Source organism: Natator depressus, chromosome 21, assembly GCF_965152275.1.
Source record: "Natator depressus isolate rNatDep1 chromosome 21, rNatDep2.hap1, whole genome shotgun sequence".
Lineage (NCBI taxonomy): Eukaryota > Metazoa > Chordata > Testudines > Cheloniidae > Natator > Natator depressus.
This window is the reverse complement of record NC_134254.1, coordinates 18,689,660-18,710,325: the sequence shown is the minus strand read 5'-3', so window position 1 is coordinate 18,710,325 and position 20,666 is coordinate 18,689,660. Positions and strand designations below refer to the sequence as shown.

At 43.7% G+C, this 20,666-nt stretch overlaps 1 protein-coding gene across 4 annotated transcripts in view; it reads right to left on the bottom strand.

Moving 5' to 3' along the window:
• Positions 1 to 10,934: 10,934 nt before the first annotated feature.
• The window catches only part of LZTR1 (leucine zipper like post translational regulator 1), a 277,700-nt gene continuing 267,968 nt past the window's right edge, over positions 10,935 to 20,666 (bottom strand). For 2 of the 4 annotated variants that reach the window (XM_074936111.1, XM_074936113.1), the window contains one exon: positions 10,935 to 19,578. In XM_074936111.1, coding sequence (XP_074792212.1) covers positions 19,462 to 19,578 — 117 coding nt within the window. In that variant the 3' untranslated portion in view covers positions 10,935 to 19,461. The remainder of the gene's footprint in view (positions 19,579 to 20,666) is intronic. The other 2 variants (XM_074936115.1, XM_074936112.1) reach the window with 2 other exon arrangements.

The window sequence follows — 20,666 nt, the reverse complement described above, 5'->3', positions numbered from 1 at the left end:
GTGCTGGTGGGGTCACTGCAACTATGACCTGCAGTTGGTTGTAAAAGAAGCAGGTCTGTAGGGCAGCACCACATCTTTTGTTGTCCTCTCTCACCTTGTGGTTTCCCTGGTGAAGTTCCTTCACTTCCATGTGGTGCTGCTGCTAATCCCTGTCCTAGCCCCTATACCTGCATCTCTTGTGCAAACTGCTCATAAATGTCCACAGTACTATGCTCCGTAGCTGTGCTTGCACAACCTCTTATTCCTACGAGCCCAGGAGAGCCAATACTTCTTGCCTGCTCCAGGCAGGAGTGCGTCTACTACCTCCCTGTGTGTGTGGAGCCAGCATGGTTGATTGGAAGAAAAATGACAAAGATGAGCTGCTAGATTAGCTTGCCAAGGAGGACAACCAGGAAAGGGAATTTAAAAAATGTGTGGTTTGTAAAAGGGGTGTGTGTGTGTGTGTGTGTGGTTTCCAGTCTCTGGGCAGTGGAGTTTAAAATTGTAAGCGGAGTGATCAGTGTTGTGGACACTAGAGGATTGTGAGACAGTGGCTGGACGGCTGTTAGGGTCAACACAGTCCATGCAATGTCTACACTCACACTGTGTTGACCAAAGTAGGATGAACATGGCTTTACACTGTTTGGGGAGGTGGTTTTACTGCATTGCCGTAATGGGATCCTTACCTCAGCCAGAGACAAATTTGAGTATAGACACATGCACAAACCTAACTTATAGTTGCAGAGCAGGCCTGTATTCCCTTGGGGTATGGTGGAGCTGATGCAGCAGTGTTATAAGGAAGCCCAAATTAGTATGGACATCTGGAATCTTTACTTGGCTAGCTGTCACTTGCTCTTTACTAGCGAGAGTGCTTCATGTGTGCAATCTCCCTTATACCACTAAGTCACAACCAACAGAATTGCTGCATGCAAATTAGCTGTAGAGGAAGGGTAGTGACTGGCTGAGTGACCTGTGATGTCACAATGTCCACAGTTCAGAGTTACCTGAACTGTTGACAAGAGTTTGTCTGTAGTATATATAATCATAACAATTGGATACAACAATCATTAGGTTTTAATTAAGCTACATTATTAATCTATGCACAAGATTTCAAATAATTTTAACTATATGCAAAGTGTGAAGGGTCTGTGCCATTTTATTGTTAAGATCATTTGTAATAAAGAAAACACTGACAGAGATGCTACATTTTTTAAAGGTTCTGTTATTCAATTAATTATACCTCATAAACTCATTAGGTGAGTTACTTGTAAATTCTCAGAAAAATTATCCTGTACTCCAAAAGCAAGTATTATAAATTTGGGGTGGATACTCTGTATTTTTTTCCACAGTAAACAAAGATTAAATCCCTGCTTTAAGTGCAAAATGGAACTGACTCTGAACTATGGTACCTCCATAATAAAATAACAGACAAAATGAAAACAACTGAACTGCATGTTGATCCCAAATAATGTTTATTAGGGTTGTCATTTTTATGAGGGAAAGGGTTGTACTTTAATTAGGACATATTGTAATAACTACATCTTGAAAGAAAAAGTATACACTGATCATAAGAGAAAACACACAGCTATTGCTGGAATGGCCTTCAGAGATCCACTGAATAGCATCATCTGATCAGTTTAACACTTCTGGATAGCAGAAGAAGTGTGACTGGTGCTGTAACAACAGAACACACACAAGGTTCCTACTCTGAGAAACATACAGTTCAGGGTCCCAATCCTGTAGTGTACAAGATGTGGGTAGTCTGCTGCACTTGCATGGAGCCCCAATGGCTTCCCCAGGGCTTGGTGCAGGTGCCACAGTACACTTACACATCATGCATTGCAGGAGCAGAGCCTAGGTTCAATCCAACCTGACACAGTGACACTGAGAGGAGAGACTTAATTAGTTGGCATGGGATTGTGTGTCCGCTGGGGGACTGCAGACAGGAGTGGCCTGTGAGGTAAGATCTGAAGGGAGATTATGCAGTGAGTGCAATGAGGGAGGACATTTTAGTCATTGGGGCAGAATGGGACACCACAGGGAGGTGGTGGAAGAATGCAAAGGGATGTGTGAATTGCAGGGCATGCGGGGAGTGCAGGAAACAAGAGACAAAATGAAGACAAGGGCAGAGCTGGTTAAGGGCTTGAAGATGAGGACTGTGAGTCTGAGGTAGAAGAGAATGCAGAGGGGTTGGGATGTGGGGTGAGCACCAGCAGAGACAGATGTGTGGCACCTATACGATGTACAGACTGGAGGGGAGTCAGACTCACGTAGGCCACAGGAAGGAGGCAGCAATAATCTGGTTGGGAGATCGCCATCTCTCCTGTCCAAACCTTTCCTTGGTGAAGAAAGGATGGATTCTGGAGATACTATAAAGGAAGAAGCACCAAGACTTAGCAAGAGCTTGGATGGGAATGGTAAAGGAGAGACAGAAAGGAGAGATAACATTCAGGTGTCAGACCTGGAAGGGGAAAAGCAGATTCCTGACCCTCACTGCCACATTGACTCTGACACGTTCACTGGTCTCCTGGTTTGATACATGTGCATGTTTTAAAACGTGTAAACTGCATCTATTTTCGGCTTTAGGCACCACCACAATCCATGTTATATACATTAGAGCACAACAAAATTAACAAAAAGTCAACAGAAATCATTCAAAGCCCTGCCACAGTCCTGAGCAAAACAAGAAACTTGCATACAGATTATTCCCCTACCCCAGCCGTGAGAACATTCTGCCCCCTTTACTAATGTTCAAATCTGGGGCTTGTTAGAGAGCCTCTCAGCTGATCTCAGATGTCAGGGTGGTGCATGAAGAAATAGTCGATGTACACAGGAGTTAGGACTAAAACATATAGGCTTTATAGATCCAAATCAACATCTCCAATTGCATCTGGACCAAACTGGCAGCAGGTGGAATATGCTCCATGTGAGCAGCCCGCACATTCTGCCTTAAATGAAGTAATCTTTGAGTGATCTTCAAGAGTAGCCCAGGCCCTGCACATTTCAACATGACAAAGCATGGACAGCTGTGACAAAATTCACCTCCAGGAGCAAAGGAAGCCATTTCCTCACTGAGGGAAGATGAAAATCGCTTCTGCTGCTTCCTGTTACTCCAGAAGCAGCCAAGGATTCAACAGGTCCCCTAGAACGGGCAGAGTAACCTTGAAGAGGTGTGTGCATAGACCCTGTGTATCTCCCATAGCCAGCAGCAGGCAGAGTTCTATGGAAATGGAATGGAGACTGCCTGCCCCATCAACACTGGAGAGACAAACTACCTGGGGGACTGCAGCTGGACCCTGATGGACAACCTGTGCAAAGCACCTACAGGCCCTGAAGAATCTGTACATGGCTGAGCCCAGAAAGGGGAAGTGCTGGCTGCAGGGGGAAGGTTACAGCAGCTGGAGGAGAAGCAGCTCAGAGTTGCTCCCTGAACAAGGAAGCACAGTTGCCAACTTTCACGCGGTAAATAAGCACCCCGAATGTCACAAAAAGCCAAAAATCAAGCTAATCCCATTTCAAAACAAGGCCAAAACAAGCCAATCTCTAAGAACCCCAACACTCTATGGGACGAGATCCCCCTGATGTGCAGCCTGGGACTGTGATGGGCCTGCTGTGCACTCCTGACTCTCTCCCCTGCTTGCCTGTTTGCCGGGAGCCGATCAAAAAAAAGAAGCAACAAGCTACAAGCCAAACAAGCAACAAGCCAGAAACTAGCCAACAAGCAACTCACAAGCCAATTAAGCCAAAAACAAGCCCAATTTCTGCATTTTTTTCATGGCTTTGTCATGTCTGGAAGGAAGGTGCCATTTTTGTCTCTTTTATGGAGGGCTTGAGACTGATCTGCAGCCCTCAGCTTTACGACAGAAAGACTGAGCCCCAACGGTGAGTCACTGAGCCCAAAAAGGGAGGAATAATGAGTTTTAGTACCATTGGGGTGGTACTAAGAGAGGGTTACATAGATCATCTCCACCCATCAACCCATCAATAGCTCTGTCTTGTCCAGACTGAGACTCAACCATCTAGCTTTCCCGAGCCCACTCTTGGCCAGACAATAGGAAAATGGATACTACTGCTCCAGATCTGCTGTAAAGACACAGAGCTGAAAGAACTGGCATGCTGCCAGCATTGCAGCCCAGACTGCTTTACCAACTCCCTCAAAGCTGCACAAGAGCCATGAGCACTGTGCAGTGCACAGCATGAAATGGCTCTTAAAGTACCAGCCTCTGAGACCTTGGAGAGAGAACCAGTCACACCATCAGCTACCCAGAGGTCTGTATAGTCATCTTCAGTGCCTCCTGGTCAGTGATATCAAAGGGGCTTGCCCTAAAAGAATCAGCATCAACACCTGGCCTCTGCCTGTTGCTAGGAGATCATCATCCAGTGAGACCAATGTCCTCTGTACATCTGGGAGGAAAGCTGCTTGGAGAAGACACAAAAGCTGCAGTTGGGAAATGGGGGAGATAAGACTCAGCCAGGGTTACCCCTCCCTGCATCATTCCTGTAGTCCAGAATTTTGCAGACACCCACCCCGTCCCACACACACATACTTCCCCTGGACAAGTCCTTTCCCTAACACAGCCATGGGAGAATGAGGAACAGACACCAGGGCAGGAACAGCCAGAGTCTCAAGGTAGCAGGAGAAGTCAGAGAGTGGCTGCTGAAGGGACCTTTGGGCACTCACAATGTCATAGAATCATAGAAGATTAGGGTTGGAAGAGACCTCAGGAGGTCATCTAGTCCAACCCCCTGCTCAAAGCAGGACCAACACCAACTAAATCATCCCAGCCAGTGCTTTGTCAAGCTGGGCCTTAAAAACCTCTAAAGATGGAGATTCCACCACCCTCCTAGTGAAATAGTTTTTCCTAATATCCAACCTAGACTTCCCCCACTGCAACTTGAGACCATTGCTCCTTGTTCTGTCATCTGCCACCACCGAGAACAGCCTCGCTCCATCCTCTTTGGAACCCCACTTCAGGTAGTTGAAGGCTGCTATCAAATCCCCCCCACTCTTCTTTTCTGCAGACTAAATAAGTCAAGTTCCCTCAGCCTCTCCTCATAAGTCATGTGCCCCAGCCCTCTAATCATTTTCGTTGCCCTCCGCTGCACTCTCTCCAATTTGTCCACATCCTTTCTGAAGTGGGGGGGGGGGGAACTGGACACAATACTCCAGATGTGGCTTCACCAGTGCCCAGCCCAATGGGGTCCTACTCTCATCTGGTCTCTGGGTGCTACTGCAATTATAACAACAGTACAAACCCAATTGAATGGGACAAAGCAGACCCATGAGGAAGATGGCTGCCTAGTCCCAGACCTATTCTCTCTCTAATAATTACTTTCCTAGCAAATTGACAATACGTTTATGTCATAAAAGTTTTAAATTAATCCCCTAAATAAACTTCAAACAGTTGACTATGGATTCCAATGAAAAAATGAGAGGCAACAAAAGCGCTAAGCCTGAATCACCTCAACAGCTGAAGGTGGAGATCTCAAGGCCACAGCAGAGCCTCACCCAGCGTATCGCAGCTCTGAAAGAATTCCCCACAGACTGGATTCAATCTCCAATGATATTCATGTAAAATCCCAAATGGCTCACTTGGAAAATGAGCTATAAAAGGCTGCCATTGAAACCAGTGAAATTAAAGAAGAAAATACATTGACTAGACAAACTAAAAGAAAAACAACTTTGAAAACAGATCTCAAAGAGCCAATCTTTGCCTCTTGGGCATTGATGAAGGTCTAGAGGAGAAGGATATTATCAACTTTCTCCAGAAGCTGCTTTCTGACATATTTAAATTGGACCCCAGCTGCCCCCATTAGATATTGAAAGGGTTCATCAAATGCCTGGTGCTAGAAGGCAGGACTCTGACAAGCCCAGACCCATCATCTTCAAGCTGCTGATGTTCAATGATAAAGTAATGTCAATGAATGCTGCCAGAAAAGCTAAAACCCTTATGCAGAAAGGCCACATTTCTCTTTTACCTGTCTTCTCAATTGAGCTTACCAAAAAGAGAACTGCATTCAATGGCATAAAGCAGATCCTGACAGCGACCAGCATCAGATACAAGATCAAGTACCCTATGGATTTAGCAGGCTTCTGCAAAACCCCATCTGAAGCTTTGCAGACAATTCAAAGACAGAGGCTAGACGTGATCAAAAATAGCAGAATGGTTATTTCACCATAAAAAGCATACGTCCACAAGTCTAAAAATCAGTTTGTTTTCCTATATATCTTTGCAGATATGGTAATACTCACCTATATAATCTTCCAAATTCTAGCAGCTAGGCTGAAGTCTTCTGTTGACCCTCTTTGGAACTGAGCAACAACTGCGTAACGCTGCAATATATAGAGTAACAGCTTAACACGAAGCTGGGGGACACAGACCCATCTACTGATGGAAGTGTTGTCTCCACTAATCATCACAACGTGCACTGCTAGATGAAGTCATAGAATCATAGAAGATTAGGGTTGGAAGAAAAGGGCAGAAAAGGTGGTGGAGTTGCACTGTATGTAAGGGAGCAGTATGACTGCTCAGAGCTCCGGTACGAAACTGCAGAAAAACCTGAGTGTCTATGGATTAAGTTTAGAAGTGTGAGCAACAAGAGTGATGTAGTGGTGGGAGTCTGCTATAGACCACCGGATCAGGGGGATGAGGTGGATGAGGCTTTCTTCCGGCAACTCGCAGAAGCTACTAGATCGCACGCCCTGGTTCTCATGGGTGACTTTAATTTTCCTGATATCTGCTGGGAGAGCAATACAGCGGTGCATAGACAATCCAGGAAGTTTTTGGAAAGCGTAGGGGACAATTTCCTGGTGCAAGTGCTAGGGGAGCCAACTGGGGGGGAGCTTTTCTTGACCTGCTGCTCACAAACAGGGAAGAATTAGTGGGGGAAGCAAAAGTGGACAGGAATCTGGGAGGCAGTGACCATGAGTTGATTGAGTTCAGGATCCTGACACAGGGAAGAAAGGTAAGCAGCAGGATACAGACCCTGGACTCCAGGAAAGCAGACTTCGACTCCCTCAGGGAGCGGATGGGTAGGATCCCCTGGGGGACTAACATGAAGGGGAAAGGAGTCCAGGAGAGCTGGCTGTATTTCAAGGAATCCCTGTTGAGGTTACAGGGACAAACCATCCCGATGAGTCGAAAGAAGAGTAAATATGGCAGGCGACAAGCTTGGCTTAACGGTGAAATCCTAGCGGATCTTAAACATAAAAAAGAAGCTTACAAGAAGTGGAAGGTTGGACATATGACCAGGGAAGAGTATAAGAATATTGCTCGGGCATGTAGGAATGAAATCAGGGGGGCCAAATCGCACCTGGAGCTGCAGCTAGCAAGAGATGTCAAGAGTAACAAAAAGGGTTTCTTCAGGTATGTTGGCAACAAGAAGAAAGCCAAGGAAAGTGTGGGCCCCTTACTGAATGAGGGAGGCAACCTGGTGACAGAGGATGTGGAAAAAGCTAATGTGCTCAATGCTTTTTTTGCCTCTGTCTTCACTAACAAGGACAGCTCCCAGACTGCTGCGCTGGGCATCACAACATGGGGAGTAGATGGCCAGCCCTCTGTGGAGAAAGAGGTGGTTAGGGACTATTTAGAAAAGCTGGACGTGCACAAGTCCATGGGGCCGGACGAGTTGCATCCGAGAGTGCTGAAGGAATTGGCGGATGTGATTGCAGAGCCATTGGCCATTATCTTTGAAAACTCGTGGCGAACGGGGGAAGTCCCAGATGACTGGAAAAAGGCTAACATAGTGCCAATCTTTAAAAAAGGGAAGAAGGAGGATCCTGGGAACTACAGGCCAGTCAGCCTCACCTCAGTCCCCGGAAAAATCATGGAGCAGGTCCTCAAGGAATCAATCCTGAAGCACTTACACGAGAGGAAAGTGATCAGGAACAGTCAGCATGGATTCACCAAGGGAAGGTCATGCCTGACTAATCTAATCGTTTTCTATGATGAGATTACTGGTTCTGTGGATGAAGGGAAAGCATTGGATGTATTGTTTCTTGACTTTAGCAAAGCTTTTGACATGATCTCGCACAGTATTCTTGTCAGCAAGTTAAAGAAGTATGGGGTGGATGAATGCACTATAAGGTGGGTAGAAAGTTGGCTAGATTGTCAGGCTCAACGGGTAGTGATCAATAGCTCCATGTCTGGATGGCAGCCGGTATCAAGTGGAGTGCCGCAAGGGTCGGTCCTGGGGCCGGTTTTGTTCAATATCTTCATAAATGATCTGGAGGATGGTGTGGATTGCACTCTCAGCAAATTTGCGGATGATACTAAACTAGGAGGAGTGGTAGATACGGTGGCAGGTAGGGATAGGATACAGAGGGACCTAGACAAATTAGAGGATTGGGCCAAAAGAAATCTGATGAGGTTCAACAAGGATAAGTGCAGGGTCCTGCACTTAAGACAGAAGAATCCCATGCACCGCTACAGACTAGGGACCGAATGACTAGGCAGCAGTTCTGCGGAAAAGGACCTAGGGGTGACAGTGGACGAGAAGCTGGATGAGTCAACAGTGTGCCCTTGTTGCCAAGAAGGCCAATGGCATTTTGGGATGTATAAGTAGGGGCATAGCCAGCAGATCGAGGGACGTGATCGTTCCCCTCTATTCGACATTGGTGAGGCCTCATCTGGAGTACTGTCCAGTTTTGGGCCCCACACTACAAGAAGGATGTGGAAAAATTGGAGAGAGTCCAGTGAAGGGCAACAAAAATGATTAGGGGTCTGGAACACATGACTTATGAGGAGAGGCTGAGGGAACTGGGATTGTTTAGTCTGCAGAAAAGAAGAATGAGGGGGGGATTTGATAGCTGCTTTCAACTACCTGACAGGTGGTTCCAGAGAGGATGGTTCTAGACTATTCTCAGTTGTAGAAGAGGACAGGACAAGGAGTAATGGTCTCAAGTTGCAGTGGGGGAGGTTTAGGTTGGATATTAGGAAAAACTTTTTCACTAGGAGGGTGGTGAAACACTGGAATGCGTTACCTAGGGAGGTGGTAGAATCTCGTTCCTTGGAAGTTTTTAAGGTCAGGCTTGACAAAGCCCTGGCTGGGATGATTTGATTGGGGATTGGTCCTGCTTTGAGCAGGGGGTTGGACTAGATGACCTCCTGAGGTCCCTTCCAACCCTGATATTCTATGATTCTATGAAACCTCAGGAGGTCATCTAGTCCAACCGCCTGCTCAAAGCAGGACCAAAGCCATCTAAATCATCACAGTCAGGCTTTGTCAAGCTGGGCTTTAAAAACCTCTAAAGATAGAGATTCCACCACCTCCCTAGGTAACCCATTCCAGTGCCTCACCACCCTCCTAGTGAAACAGTGTTTCCTAATATCCAACCTAGACTTCCCCCACTGCAACTTGAGACCATTGCTCCTTGTTCTGTCATCTGCCACCACTGAGAACAGCCTAGCTTCATCCTTTATGGAACCCCCCTTCAGGTATCTGAAGGCTGCTATCAAATCCCCCCTCACTCTTCTGTTCTGCAGACTAAATAAACCCAGTTCCCTAAGCCTCTCCTCGTAAGTCATTGCCCCAGTCCCCTAATAATTTTCGTTGCCCTCTGCTGGACTCTCTCCAATTTGTCCACATCCATTCTGCAGTGGGGTCCCCAAAACTGGATGCAGTACTCCAGATGTGGCCTCACTAGTGCCGAATAGAGGGGAATGATCACTTCCCTTGATCTGCTGGCAATGCTCCTACTAATGCAGCCCAATATGCCGTTAGCCTTCTTGGCAACAAGGGCACACTGTTGACTCATTTCCAGCTTCTCGTTCACTGTAATCCCCAGATACTTTTCTGCAGAACTGCCGCTTAACCAATTGGTCCCCAACCTGTAGCAGTGCATGGGATTCTTCCGTCCTTAAGTGCAGGACTCTGCACTTTTCCTTGTTGAACCTCATTAGATTTCTTTTAGCAAAATCCTCCAATATGTCTAGGTCACTCTGGACCCTATTCCTACCCTCCAGTGTATCTACCTCTCCCCACAGCTTAGTTTCATCCACAAACTTGCTCAGGGTGCAATCCATCCCATCATCCAGATCATTAATGAAGATGCTGAACAAAACTGGCCCCAGGACCAACTCCTGGGGCACTCCGCTTGATACCCGCTGCCAACTAGACATTGAGCCGTTGATCACTACCCGTTGAGTCCGACGATCTAGCTAACTTTCTGTGCACCTTATAGTCCATTCATCCAAACCATACTTCTTTAACTGGCTGGGAAGAATACTGTGGGAGACAGTATCAAAAGCTTTGCTAAAGTCAAGATATATCATGTCAAACTGCTTTCCCCATATCCACAGAGCCAGTTATCTCCTCATAGAAGGCAATCAGGTTGTTCAGGCATGACTTGCTCTTGGTGAATCCATGTTGACTGTTCCTGATCACCTTCCTCTCCTCCGAGTGCTTCAAAATGAATTCCTTGAGGACCTGCTCCATAATTTTTCCAGGGACTGAGGTGAGGCTGACTGGTCTGTAGTTGCCCAGATTCTCCTTCTTCCCCTTTTTAAAGATGGGCACTATATTTGCCTTTTTCCAATCTTCCGGGACTTCCCCTGATTGCCACGATTTTCAAAGATAATGGCCAATGGCTCTGCATCAGCCAACTCCCTCAGCACCCTCGGATGCATTGCTTCCAGCCCCATAGACTTGCGCATGTCCAGCTTTTCTAAATAGTGCTTAACCTGTTCTTTCATCACTGATGGCTGCTCACGTCTGCCCCATACTGTGATGCCCAGTGCAGCAGCCGGGGAGCTGACCTTGTCTGTGAAGACAGAGGCAAAAATGCATTGAGTACTTCAGCTTTTTCCACATCATGTCACTAGGTTGCCTCCCCCATTCAGTAAGGGTCCTACACTTTCCCTGACCTTCTCCTTGTTGCTAACATACCTGTAGAAACCCTTGTCACCCTTCACATCCCTTGCTAGATGCAACTCCAATTGTACTTTGGCTTTCCCGATCACACCCCTGCATGCTTGAGCAATATTTTTATAGTCCTCCCTAGTCATCTGTCCAATCTTCCACGTCTTGTAAACAAAAAAAAACACGGCTTTTTGTGTTTCAACTCACAGAAGATTTCTCTGTTAAGCTAAGATGATAGCCTGCCATATTTGCTATTCTTTCTGCACATCGGGATGGGTTGTTCTTGCACCCTCAATAAGACTTCTTTAAAAATCTGTTCACTAGTTCTACTGCTGATGGTTCGTATTATGGTAACCACAGATCCTTTGGGGCAATCAATTCCTGTCCTGTAGATTACAGCCTAAACCGTAAATAACACTAATTATTCAATTTGTGCAGGACATCTGCCATACTATATGACATTTTTTCTTTTCCCCCATAATATTGTTGTATTTTCCATATTCAGATTTTATACTAATTTGCATTTCATTGACCAAATCAACTGTAAATTTATATGTGATGACTCTGCATACATGTAGATGCCTAAGGCCCTACTTAACTTGTGATACTGTGGAAATTGCGGATTCCGCAACATTAGGCTTCTCCCACAATTTTGACAATGGGAGCCCTGGCCACCCCAGGGCTGAGAGTGGAAGCCCTCAAGTGGCCGACAGTACTCCTTTTCTTTATATTAGACAGACATCTGGACAAATCCAATTACAAGAGAGACAGCTGTCAAAATGCAATAGGACAACCCTCATTATTAATGAATGAATTTGATTTAAAAGATATGTGGACACTGAGACACCCCAAGGACCATGATTATACATATTTCAATACAGTACATTCATCTTCCTCCAGAGTTACCTTTTTTCTTGGGTCTTCAGAACTAACTCCAGCATGCCTAGAAGCAACTATTTTTAATATACTCATTTTGGATCATGTTCCAATTATACTTACCATAGATGGTAGTTCTACTTTATTAAATTCTCAGTCGAAGCTGAACACCGTGCTGCTAATAGCTGCAAACTTCGTTGCACAGTTGATTCAGTCATCTCTAACTTCATATGAGAAAATAAACAATCTGTAACCTCAGCTACGAACGCTACTGTAAGGGGTGAATGCATAAAGTGGGCATCCCAAAAGAAGATAGAAAGACAAGTTATTCGACTCTTTAGCCAAGGAAATAGATGATTTGGAGAGAATGCACAAGACTGACCCAAATAATGAAAACCTACATTCTCTAATCAACTCCAAATATAGATATAATGAATGCTTATCCAGCCAAATCGAATTTACAGTCACAGGATCAAACAAAGATATTCTGAATGGGGAGATAAAGCAGGTAAACTACTTGGCAGAAGACTTATGAGGGAACTAGCCAGCAACAACATTTCTTCCTTCTTTCTTGAACTTATAGATATAGATTCAAATAATCAATTTAAGCAATTCTATCAAGCTTCATATAAATCAGACGACCGAGCTGACCCTAACAAATTTAATCATTTCGTTGAAGACCAGCCTTTTAATATCCTAACTTCAGAACAAGTGTTTTTTGGACAAACATTTGTCAACACAAGGACTCTAATACACTATTGAAAATATGAATTCTGGTAATGCCTCTCGGATGGATAGCTTTCCAGAATATTTCTACAAAACATTTTGTAATCAGTTATCGTCTATTCTTTAAAGGGTCTTCAATTAAACATTCCCAAAACCATGGCTTGTAAAATGAGAACTGTTTTAATTATTTTAATATTAAAGAAGAACAAAGATGGTTGCAACTATGATGACTTTTAATCATATCTGTTGAGCACAGATTGCAAAATAATTGGAAAAATTGTAGTGACACAACTGAGTACCATCATCCCATCAGTTACACACACTAGATCAGGTTGGTTTCATTAAAAGAAGATTGTTTGCTGATAATACAAGAAAAATTGCTCATTTGATCCAGCAAGTTCAGATATCAAATATTTCCTCCATAGCCTTATCTCTAGATGCAAAGAAGGCCTTTGATAGGGTGGAATTACCTTATATGATGACTTACCTAAAAAAAATTGGATTTGGATCAATATTCCTAAATTGGATTAGTATATTATACAACTTTCCCCTCGCTTTACTATCAACTAAAGGAATTTCCCCCCTGCATTTCAGCTAGAAACAGGGACATGACAGGGCTGTCCCCTCTCACCCTCCTTTTTAATCTATTTCTTGAACCACTGCCAATGTACACATGCCAGCTCTCAACCACTGAAGGTGTGACCATAAACACAGAAGAATTTATATGCTGATGACATTTTTGTACTATTGAAGTATCCATTGTCATCAATTCTATCATAATTGAGTACAGTTGGCATTTTTTTGGAAAAGATCTCTGGTTTTCAGATTAACTTCTATAAATCACAAGCAATGGATGCATCCAAAAGACCAGATCCTTCTTAGTTTCAGCACCTTCCTTTTCAAATATGCAATGAAATCACTTACTTAAGTGGACTGCACCCTCAGCAAGTTTGCAGATGACACTGAACTGGGGGGAGAGGTAGATATGCTGGAGGGTAGGGGATAGGATACAGAGGGACCTAGACAAATTAGAGGATTGGGCCAAAAGAAATCTGATGAGGTTCAACAAGGACAAGTGCAAAGTCCTGCACTTAGGACGGAAGAATCCAATGCACTCCTACAGACTAAGGACTGAGTGGATAAGCAACAGTTCTGCAGAACAGGACCTAGGGGTTACAGCAGACGAGAAGCTGGATATGAGTCAATAGTGTGCCCTTGTTGCCAAGAAGGCTAACGGCATTTGGGGCTGTATAAGTAGAAGCACTGCCAGTAGATCGAGGGATGTGATCATTCCCTTCTATTCGGCATTGGTGAGGCCTCATCTGGAGTAATGTGTCCAGTCTTGGGCCCCACACTACAAGAAGGATGTGGAAAAACTGGAAAGAGTCCCGTGAAGGGCAACAAAAATGATTAGGGGGCTGGAGCACATGACTTATGAGGAGAGGCTGTGGGAACTGGGATTATTTAGTCTGCAAAAGAGAAGAATGAGGGGGGATTTGATAGTTGCTTTCAACTACTTGAAAGGGGGTTCCAAAGAGGATGGATCTTGACTGTTCTCAGTGGTAGCAGATGACAGAACAAGGAGTAATGGTCTCAAGTTGCAGTGGGGGAGGTTTAGGTTGGATATTAGGAAAAACTTTTTCACTAGGAGGGTGGTGAAGCACTGGAATGCGTTACCTAGGGAGGTGGTAGAATCTCCTTCCTTAGCGGTTTTTAAGGCCCAGCTTGACAAAGCCCTGTCTGGGATGATTTAGTTGGGGATTGGTCCTGCTTTGAGCAGGGGGTTGGACTAGATGACCTCCTGAGGTCCCTTCCAACCCTGATATTCTATGATTCTAAGATTTGTCCCAAAACTGTTTTTATAAAAATGGACAATTTATTTTTAAAAGTTTCTGAGGATGCAGAGATGGCATCTCCTTCCTCTGTTCTTACTTGGGAGAACAGAAGTAGCCAAAATGAATATCTGCCCAAGATTAATTTATATCATTAGCCTATTGTCTTTCAAAGTCTCTCCCATGCTCCTTGCTTGAGTAAATAGGTGTATCATGGAATTTATATGGAATTAAAAAAAAACCAGCCTCATTTGTCACACATGACCCTTAAAAAATGCTGGACAACTGGAGGTACGGAATTTCCAGATTTGTATCTATATTACCTAGTGTTCCAAATGTATCTTATTGTAAGTTGGTTCCCCTCCAGTGGCTCAGTATACATACTGACTTGGTTTGAGATTGAAAAAAGCTTAGCTATGCCATTTGATTCCCTCTCTTCTTTTTTATACCTCAAGAGGCTACCCACACCCTTAAAGAAAAATCCAATCTTGGCATCTATGTGGGGTATACTACAATGTGTTAAGATGATTATAGCATCTGATCTTACTAATTCTCCTCTCATACCACTATGGGATAACCTGTGCCTCAGGATCAAGGCCAGTTCCAGGTTTAAGACAATTTGGATAGAAAAAGGATTAACAAACATTAAAGATATAACACAAGCTGCTAGACTGGCCTCCTTCAATTAAATGTGTAACAAATACCAGCTACAGCTGTTTCACTGTTCCTTCTTTCAGTGACTATGCTCAAGTATTCATGCACAAATAGGAGACAACTGGTCTGTTTAACTTTCTCTTCTCTAGAAGAACATGTTGAGAAATATGGAAACAACAGTCATTTTTTAGGAATGACTTATAGGCGGCTTAATGCTTTTCAGCACCCTCTCAATTTCAGTTTAAAAGAAAATGGAAAAAAGAACTTAGTTTTACTGTCTCAACAGAAACCTGGGAGGATGTTTGGCTTAATGTTAAAGACACTTCAAGTTCTTTATCCTTGTGATTCTTCCAGAAGAAGATATTAAGCAGGTACTACTGGACTCCAGAGCGTTTGTTTAAGACTAGATTGAATCTCCAGCACTCAATGTCCATTGCCAAACAGCCACATGCCACCTTTTACACATCTTTTATATCTGTCAAAAAATGCATGTGCTCTGGAACACTATAACCAGTGCCTCTCAAAATCTTAACAAGGAGTCTGGTGGCACCTTAAAGACTGACAGATTTATTTGGGCATAAGCTTTCATGGGTAAAAAACCACTTCTTCAGATGCCTGGCAAGAAAGGGACAAAGGAAATCTGAGGACTTCCAGTAATACTAAGACAGCTACATCACAGTTTTCTGAATAAGCTTCCCTTAAAAAGGCCAGGGCATTAAGTGGTTAGGAAAGATTATTTGGACATGGACTTAACCAGCACTAGACAAATGGGCAGCCGAATGGTAATTCTGTGCTCACAAACGCAAAGTAATGAACATTGGAAGGAATTATTTAGACTACTCACATACGCACTACTCCTGGGATTTAAATCAATATAACCAAAAATGTCCCAGGTATCACCATAAACAACTCAATGGCAGTCACGGCTCAATGGCAGCAGTGATCAAAAAAGCAAACAAGATGTTTGGACGGATCAGTAACGACAGAAAACAGTACTGAAAATATTATAATGCCATTCTATAGATCATTGGTACGTCCCCATCTGGAATGCTGCCTTCAGTACTGGTCATCCTATCTTAAAAAGGATACAACCTACAGAAAACCCAGGGGATTCTGCGACAGAAGATAAAAATTCTTAGAGGGATGGAAAGATGTTGAAAAGATCAAGACAAGTTACTTTAAAGAAGACACGACTCAGAGGGTACATTACAAAGATACACAGAATGATTAATGTTATAGAGATCTATATTCCTCTTTATCCTTTTTCAAATATAAGAACAAGACGACATTTACGGAACTGAAAACTGATCAAAGGAAATACCCTTGAACACAACACATAATCAATCTGTGGAAATCATTGCCAAGATATCATTGAGACCAAGAGCTCAACAGGATTTTTAAAAGGGTTGAGGATTTATATGGATAATTAGAACCATCACAGTGAGAGGAGAAAAAAAGGAGGTAACCCTTCACAAATTTCTGACTGGTGGGAGTTAGGGAGAAACTACTCATAAGGGCTGCTTATCCCACATCATCCACTACAGAATTCTTGCATCTTCCTCTGAGTCAGAGACAACATACTATTAGACGAGATGCACAGCTGGTCTAATCTGGTATGGCAATTCTTATGTTCCTAGCACTCAAATAGGGTGTTGCCAATCTTTATTAATAATGGTGCTTCATTTTACCCGTCAGGAGGTTCAAATAAGAGCTCCCAGCCCTAACTCACCTAGCAGGTCTAAAATCTCACTGAGACTGGCTGATACCCAACCTGAAAATGTCACCTTTGTTGTTGTGCTGCCAGAATGTGGGCAGTCTTGTGCACACTGTAGATCAAAAGCTCCTCCATGTGAGAGACATTTGACTGTTTCCATGTAAAGGCAGCTGTAGTCAGTGTGAGACTCCCAACCAGAACAGCTCTGCTGACTGATGCTGCAGGCTATATGGTTCCATTTCGCTATAAAGTAAGTTTTACTTTGCACTTGAGATAACTAGGTCACATAAGGTTCGTTGTAAAAAACCATGGGGTTGCATGTGCCTCTGAGTTCTGAGAATATAGACTCTGTGCAATGCTGACAGTCATAGGTGTGAACCACAGGTTTCAGCTTTAAATTGCCCTGAGATTCTCAGAAAGTGGAGTCGATAGGGTTAGTGGTAGTGGCGCATAAGTGCTATTTACTGGTGTGCTACTTACTGGCCAGTTTAATTTCCAAATGAAATATAGAGAGCATATACCAGAGGAATGGGTGTACATATTTGGAGAAGAGGTGCATCTACTAGAGTTCAGTTCAACGGGCATGGCCTGCTGTCAGGTCACTCTGCCTTCTCCAGTCAGAGCCACCTGCACATGCAGCTAGCACAAGTCCTTAACTGGGAGGACAATCTATCATTCCATAAAGCACGTCCCTTGAATTAACTGAAGGGACAACAGCATCTAAAACCCTGCTACCCAGCACCAAGGAGCTGGTGAACAGCAACTGGACATCACAAAAGCAACCACCTTTTCAGACACACACAGGGAATGGTGACGCTAACGCTACAGCACAGGCGTGTAGCTCTGGTATCTGCTGGAAACAGACCTTTACTGCCCTTAATTAGAAAAGATCCAAGAATCATAGAACTGTTAGGCTGGAAAGGACCTCAAGGGGTCACCTAGTCCATCCCCCCATGCTGAGGTGGCTAGTGTATAAACATCAGCTGCCTGGCCACTGTATTTCTACTGCAGGACTGTCCACACTCTCCAGCATGAGAGTCAAATACATTATCCCCAAAAGCCGAGGGGCTCCAAATCAATGCTTGTGAGCAGATTCTCTGGCCTCTTCTGCTCCCATTGAACCGCTCAGACAGTGGCCATTGGAGTAGAAATGATCCACAAGCCCCTGCTGGGTGCAGCTGCTTAGCCGCTCCCCCAGCTGGCCATTTGCTACATCCCGGGGAAGGGAGACTAGTTTTAGTTGCTACATTATCTGCTTTGCTACTAGTAATCCCCAGCAGGCACAGAGCCAGCATATTCAGCTCCTATGCCTCCCTCCCCACAGTTCCCCTGGCACAGGGGTAATGTCAGGGTGCAGAGGGGCAGGTTGAGTGTAAGCATGGGGTAGTGGCTGGTTTACGCAGTGCTGCAGCTGTTGTATGGTTTCTTGGGGACCCTTGACAGTTGACGCAAGTTAGATCATGGAACTCCTGTTGTTGGTTCTCAGCTTTCCCTCCTGGCCTGCCCTGGGTGCTGTCTGGGGTAAATAAGCTGTCCTTTATGGGTGTTCACCTGAGCAAAGCCTTCTGAGTGCCTGCCCTGTTCACCTAGGCTCCCCCAGACCAGTAGCAGTGTAGGCAATGAAGAAGCCAGAGCTACTCTCTCTTCCCCTTTGATGCAGCAGGTGGCCAGAGAGGGCAGCTGTAGTAGGAGTGGGACATCGGCTGCTCACAATAAATCTTCTTGGGGGTTGCATGAGCCGCAGTGGGAGGTGCTTTTCACAGATTATAAAGCTAGAAGGGCCCACTGTGCTCATGTGTAGAACACAAGCCATAGGATTTCCCTGAATTAATTCCTGTTTGAACTACAGCAGATCTTTTAGAGGATCCATACACCTTTTTGTAGTGACTACGGCTGATGAAAACACTTCAGTTACCAAAAAAAAAAAAAAGTCACAGGATGTAGCTGGAAGCATACCTTCAATTTAGAATCAAATAGGGACTTTCCTAACGAAGTCACCTTAAAAGGCCACAGGTTGGACACCCCTGTTCCAGTGCTTCCTTTTGGTTCATTTCCCTCAAGCTAAAACAAAGTGATTCCTGCCATGCAGGCAGAAGATCTTAGCTATTTACTAATACATTATTTCAGAAAGGCTTGACTGGAGAGGGTTAATAGATTTTAAAAGTCAGAAGGGGACATTATGACTATCTTAGTCTGGCCTCTTTCAAAACACTGTCCTGAGAATTTCACACAGTGCTTCCCGTATCCAGCCCAATAAGGTAGTTGAAAAAAAGCTTATCTTTTAGAAAGACATCCAATGTAGATTTAAAGACTCCAAGTGACAGAAAATCTATAGAAAGCCTTTGTATTCTGGGCCAATTATCAATTAACTGTTATCATTGTGCATTTTATTTCCAATTTAATTATTGCTGATTTCAACTTCCAGCCACTGGATTGTGTTACAATGATAAAGCCCTTTAAATACGTTTCACTAAATGTTGTGTTTCATAATAATAATGATCCTTTTATCCATTACTGTTTATATTTTATAAAACAAAAGCAATAGGCCAGATTCTGAACTCAGTGACACCATGGTAAATCTGGAATAAACTCATTGCCCGCAGTGATTTCAATTTTACATTGGTATGGCTGAGACCAGCTTCTGCCCCAAATACACAGATGTAAGCCATGCAGCTCTATAGGAGAGCAATAGTTCAGATTTTCATGCTCTTCATAGGTCTTCTTCTTTATTGTGTTGACATTCTGAGCAGCTCAGTATAGAGGGATTCAGCTGTAAAGTGCAGCACTTTGAGGAACAAATGAAAGAGATTTGGAAGTGTTTTATATGTCTGAACCCAGCTCTGCACATTGCTTGTCTGATATGTGATTGGCTAATGATTCTATGATGTCAAGAAGGAGCGGCTGACTGAGGGATCGCAGGTTTGGCAACTTGGAGACCTTCAGGGAAAACAAAAACAAACAGAAAAACACACAAAAAAGAAAAAAATTAAAACCATAGTTTAAATATCACTGTTTAATCCCAACAGACCCATACTAGACATATACAGGTTAGTGAAATCCAGTGATATTCCATTGTGTGGATATTGTCATGTTACTAGTAAAATGACAAGCACACAGAACCAAGATGCAAAGTTCCATGAAAATCACTACACCTGTGGTTTCTATGTAAAATAATAATTCTCCTTCCTTGTCTTCTGGTTTTAGACCACCTTTGCTGTGGGGTGGAGTTGAAGGTATGTCAGGAAATCTGACATGAGAATGACAATAATTATTCATAATAATGATTCCATAATTAATATACAAGATGCAAACTAGTGCAAGCTAAAACATATCTTAGGCCCCTAACCAGCTTTGAAATTCATGCCGTTTGTATTTCTGCTGACATTCAGATCCACTGGAACTGGTAGTTCAGGATTTGTGCAAATAATCTATCTACTCTAAAGGAGTACTTGTGGCACCTTAGAGACTAAAATTTATCTGAGCATAATAAATATTCGTGAGCTACAGTTCACTTCATCGGATGCATGCAGTGAGATGAAGTGAGCTGTAGCTCATGAACGCTTATGCTCAAATAAATTTGTTAGTCTCTAAGGTGCCACAAGTACTCCCTTTCTTTTTGCGGATATGGACTAACACGGCTGCTACTCTGAAATCTATCTACTTTGTTATGCTGTGCCCTGAGAAGTAGCTCAAAGTACTGCTCTATTTAGTGCACATAATATTTTTGCCTGGCTCTTTCAAGCAGTTAAAGAATGCCATGAGAACTAATAATCAACATGTGCACTGAAGGTCTTAGCTAATCAACTGCTCTATAATAATGTTTATTTTCTGACAGCATCAGACTGAATGGAGAATTCACACAAACCCAAGTTTTCTCTGAAGAGCCATTTTCTGACCTTGAGAAACATCCGTATTTTACCTCATATTTTAGCCCAATAAATGGAGAATATTTGGATATCTTTTTTAAATTGCTTAATAATATTTCCTCCTATCTTTGTAGGTCCAGTGTCTGTAGTGAAGAAACA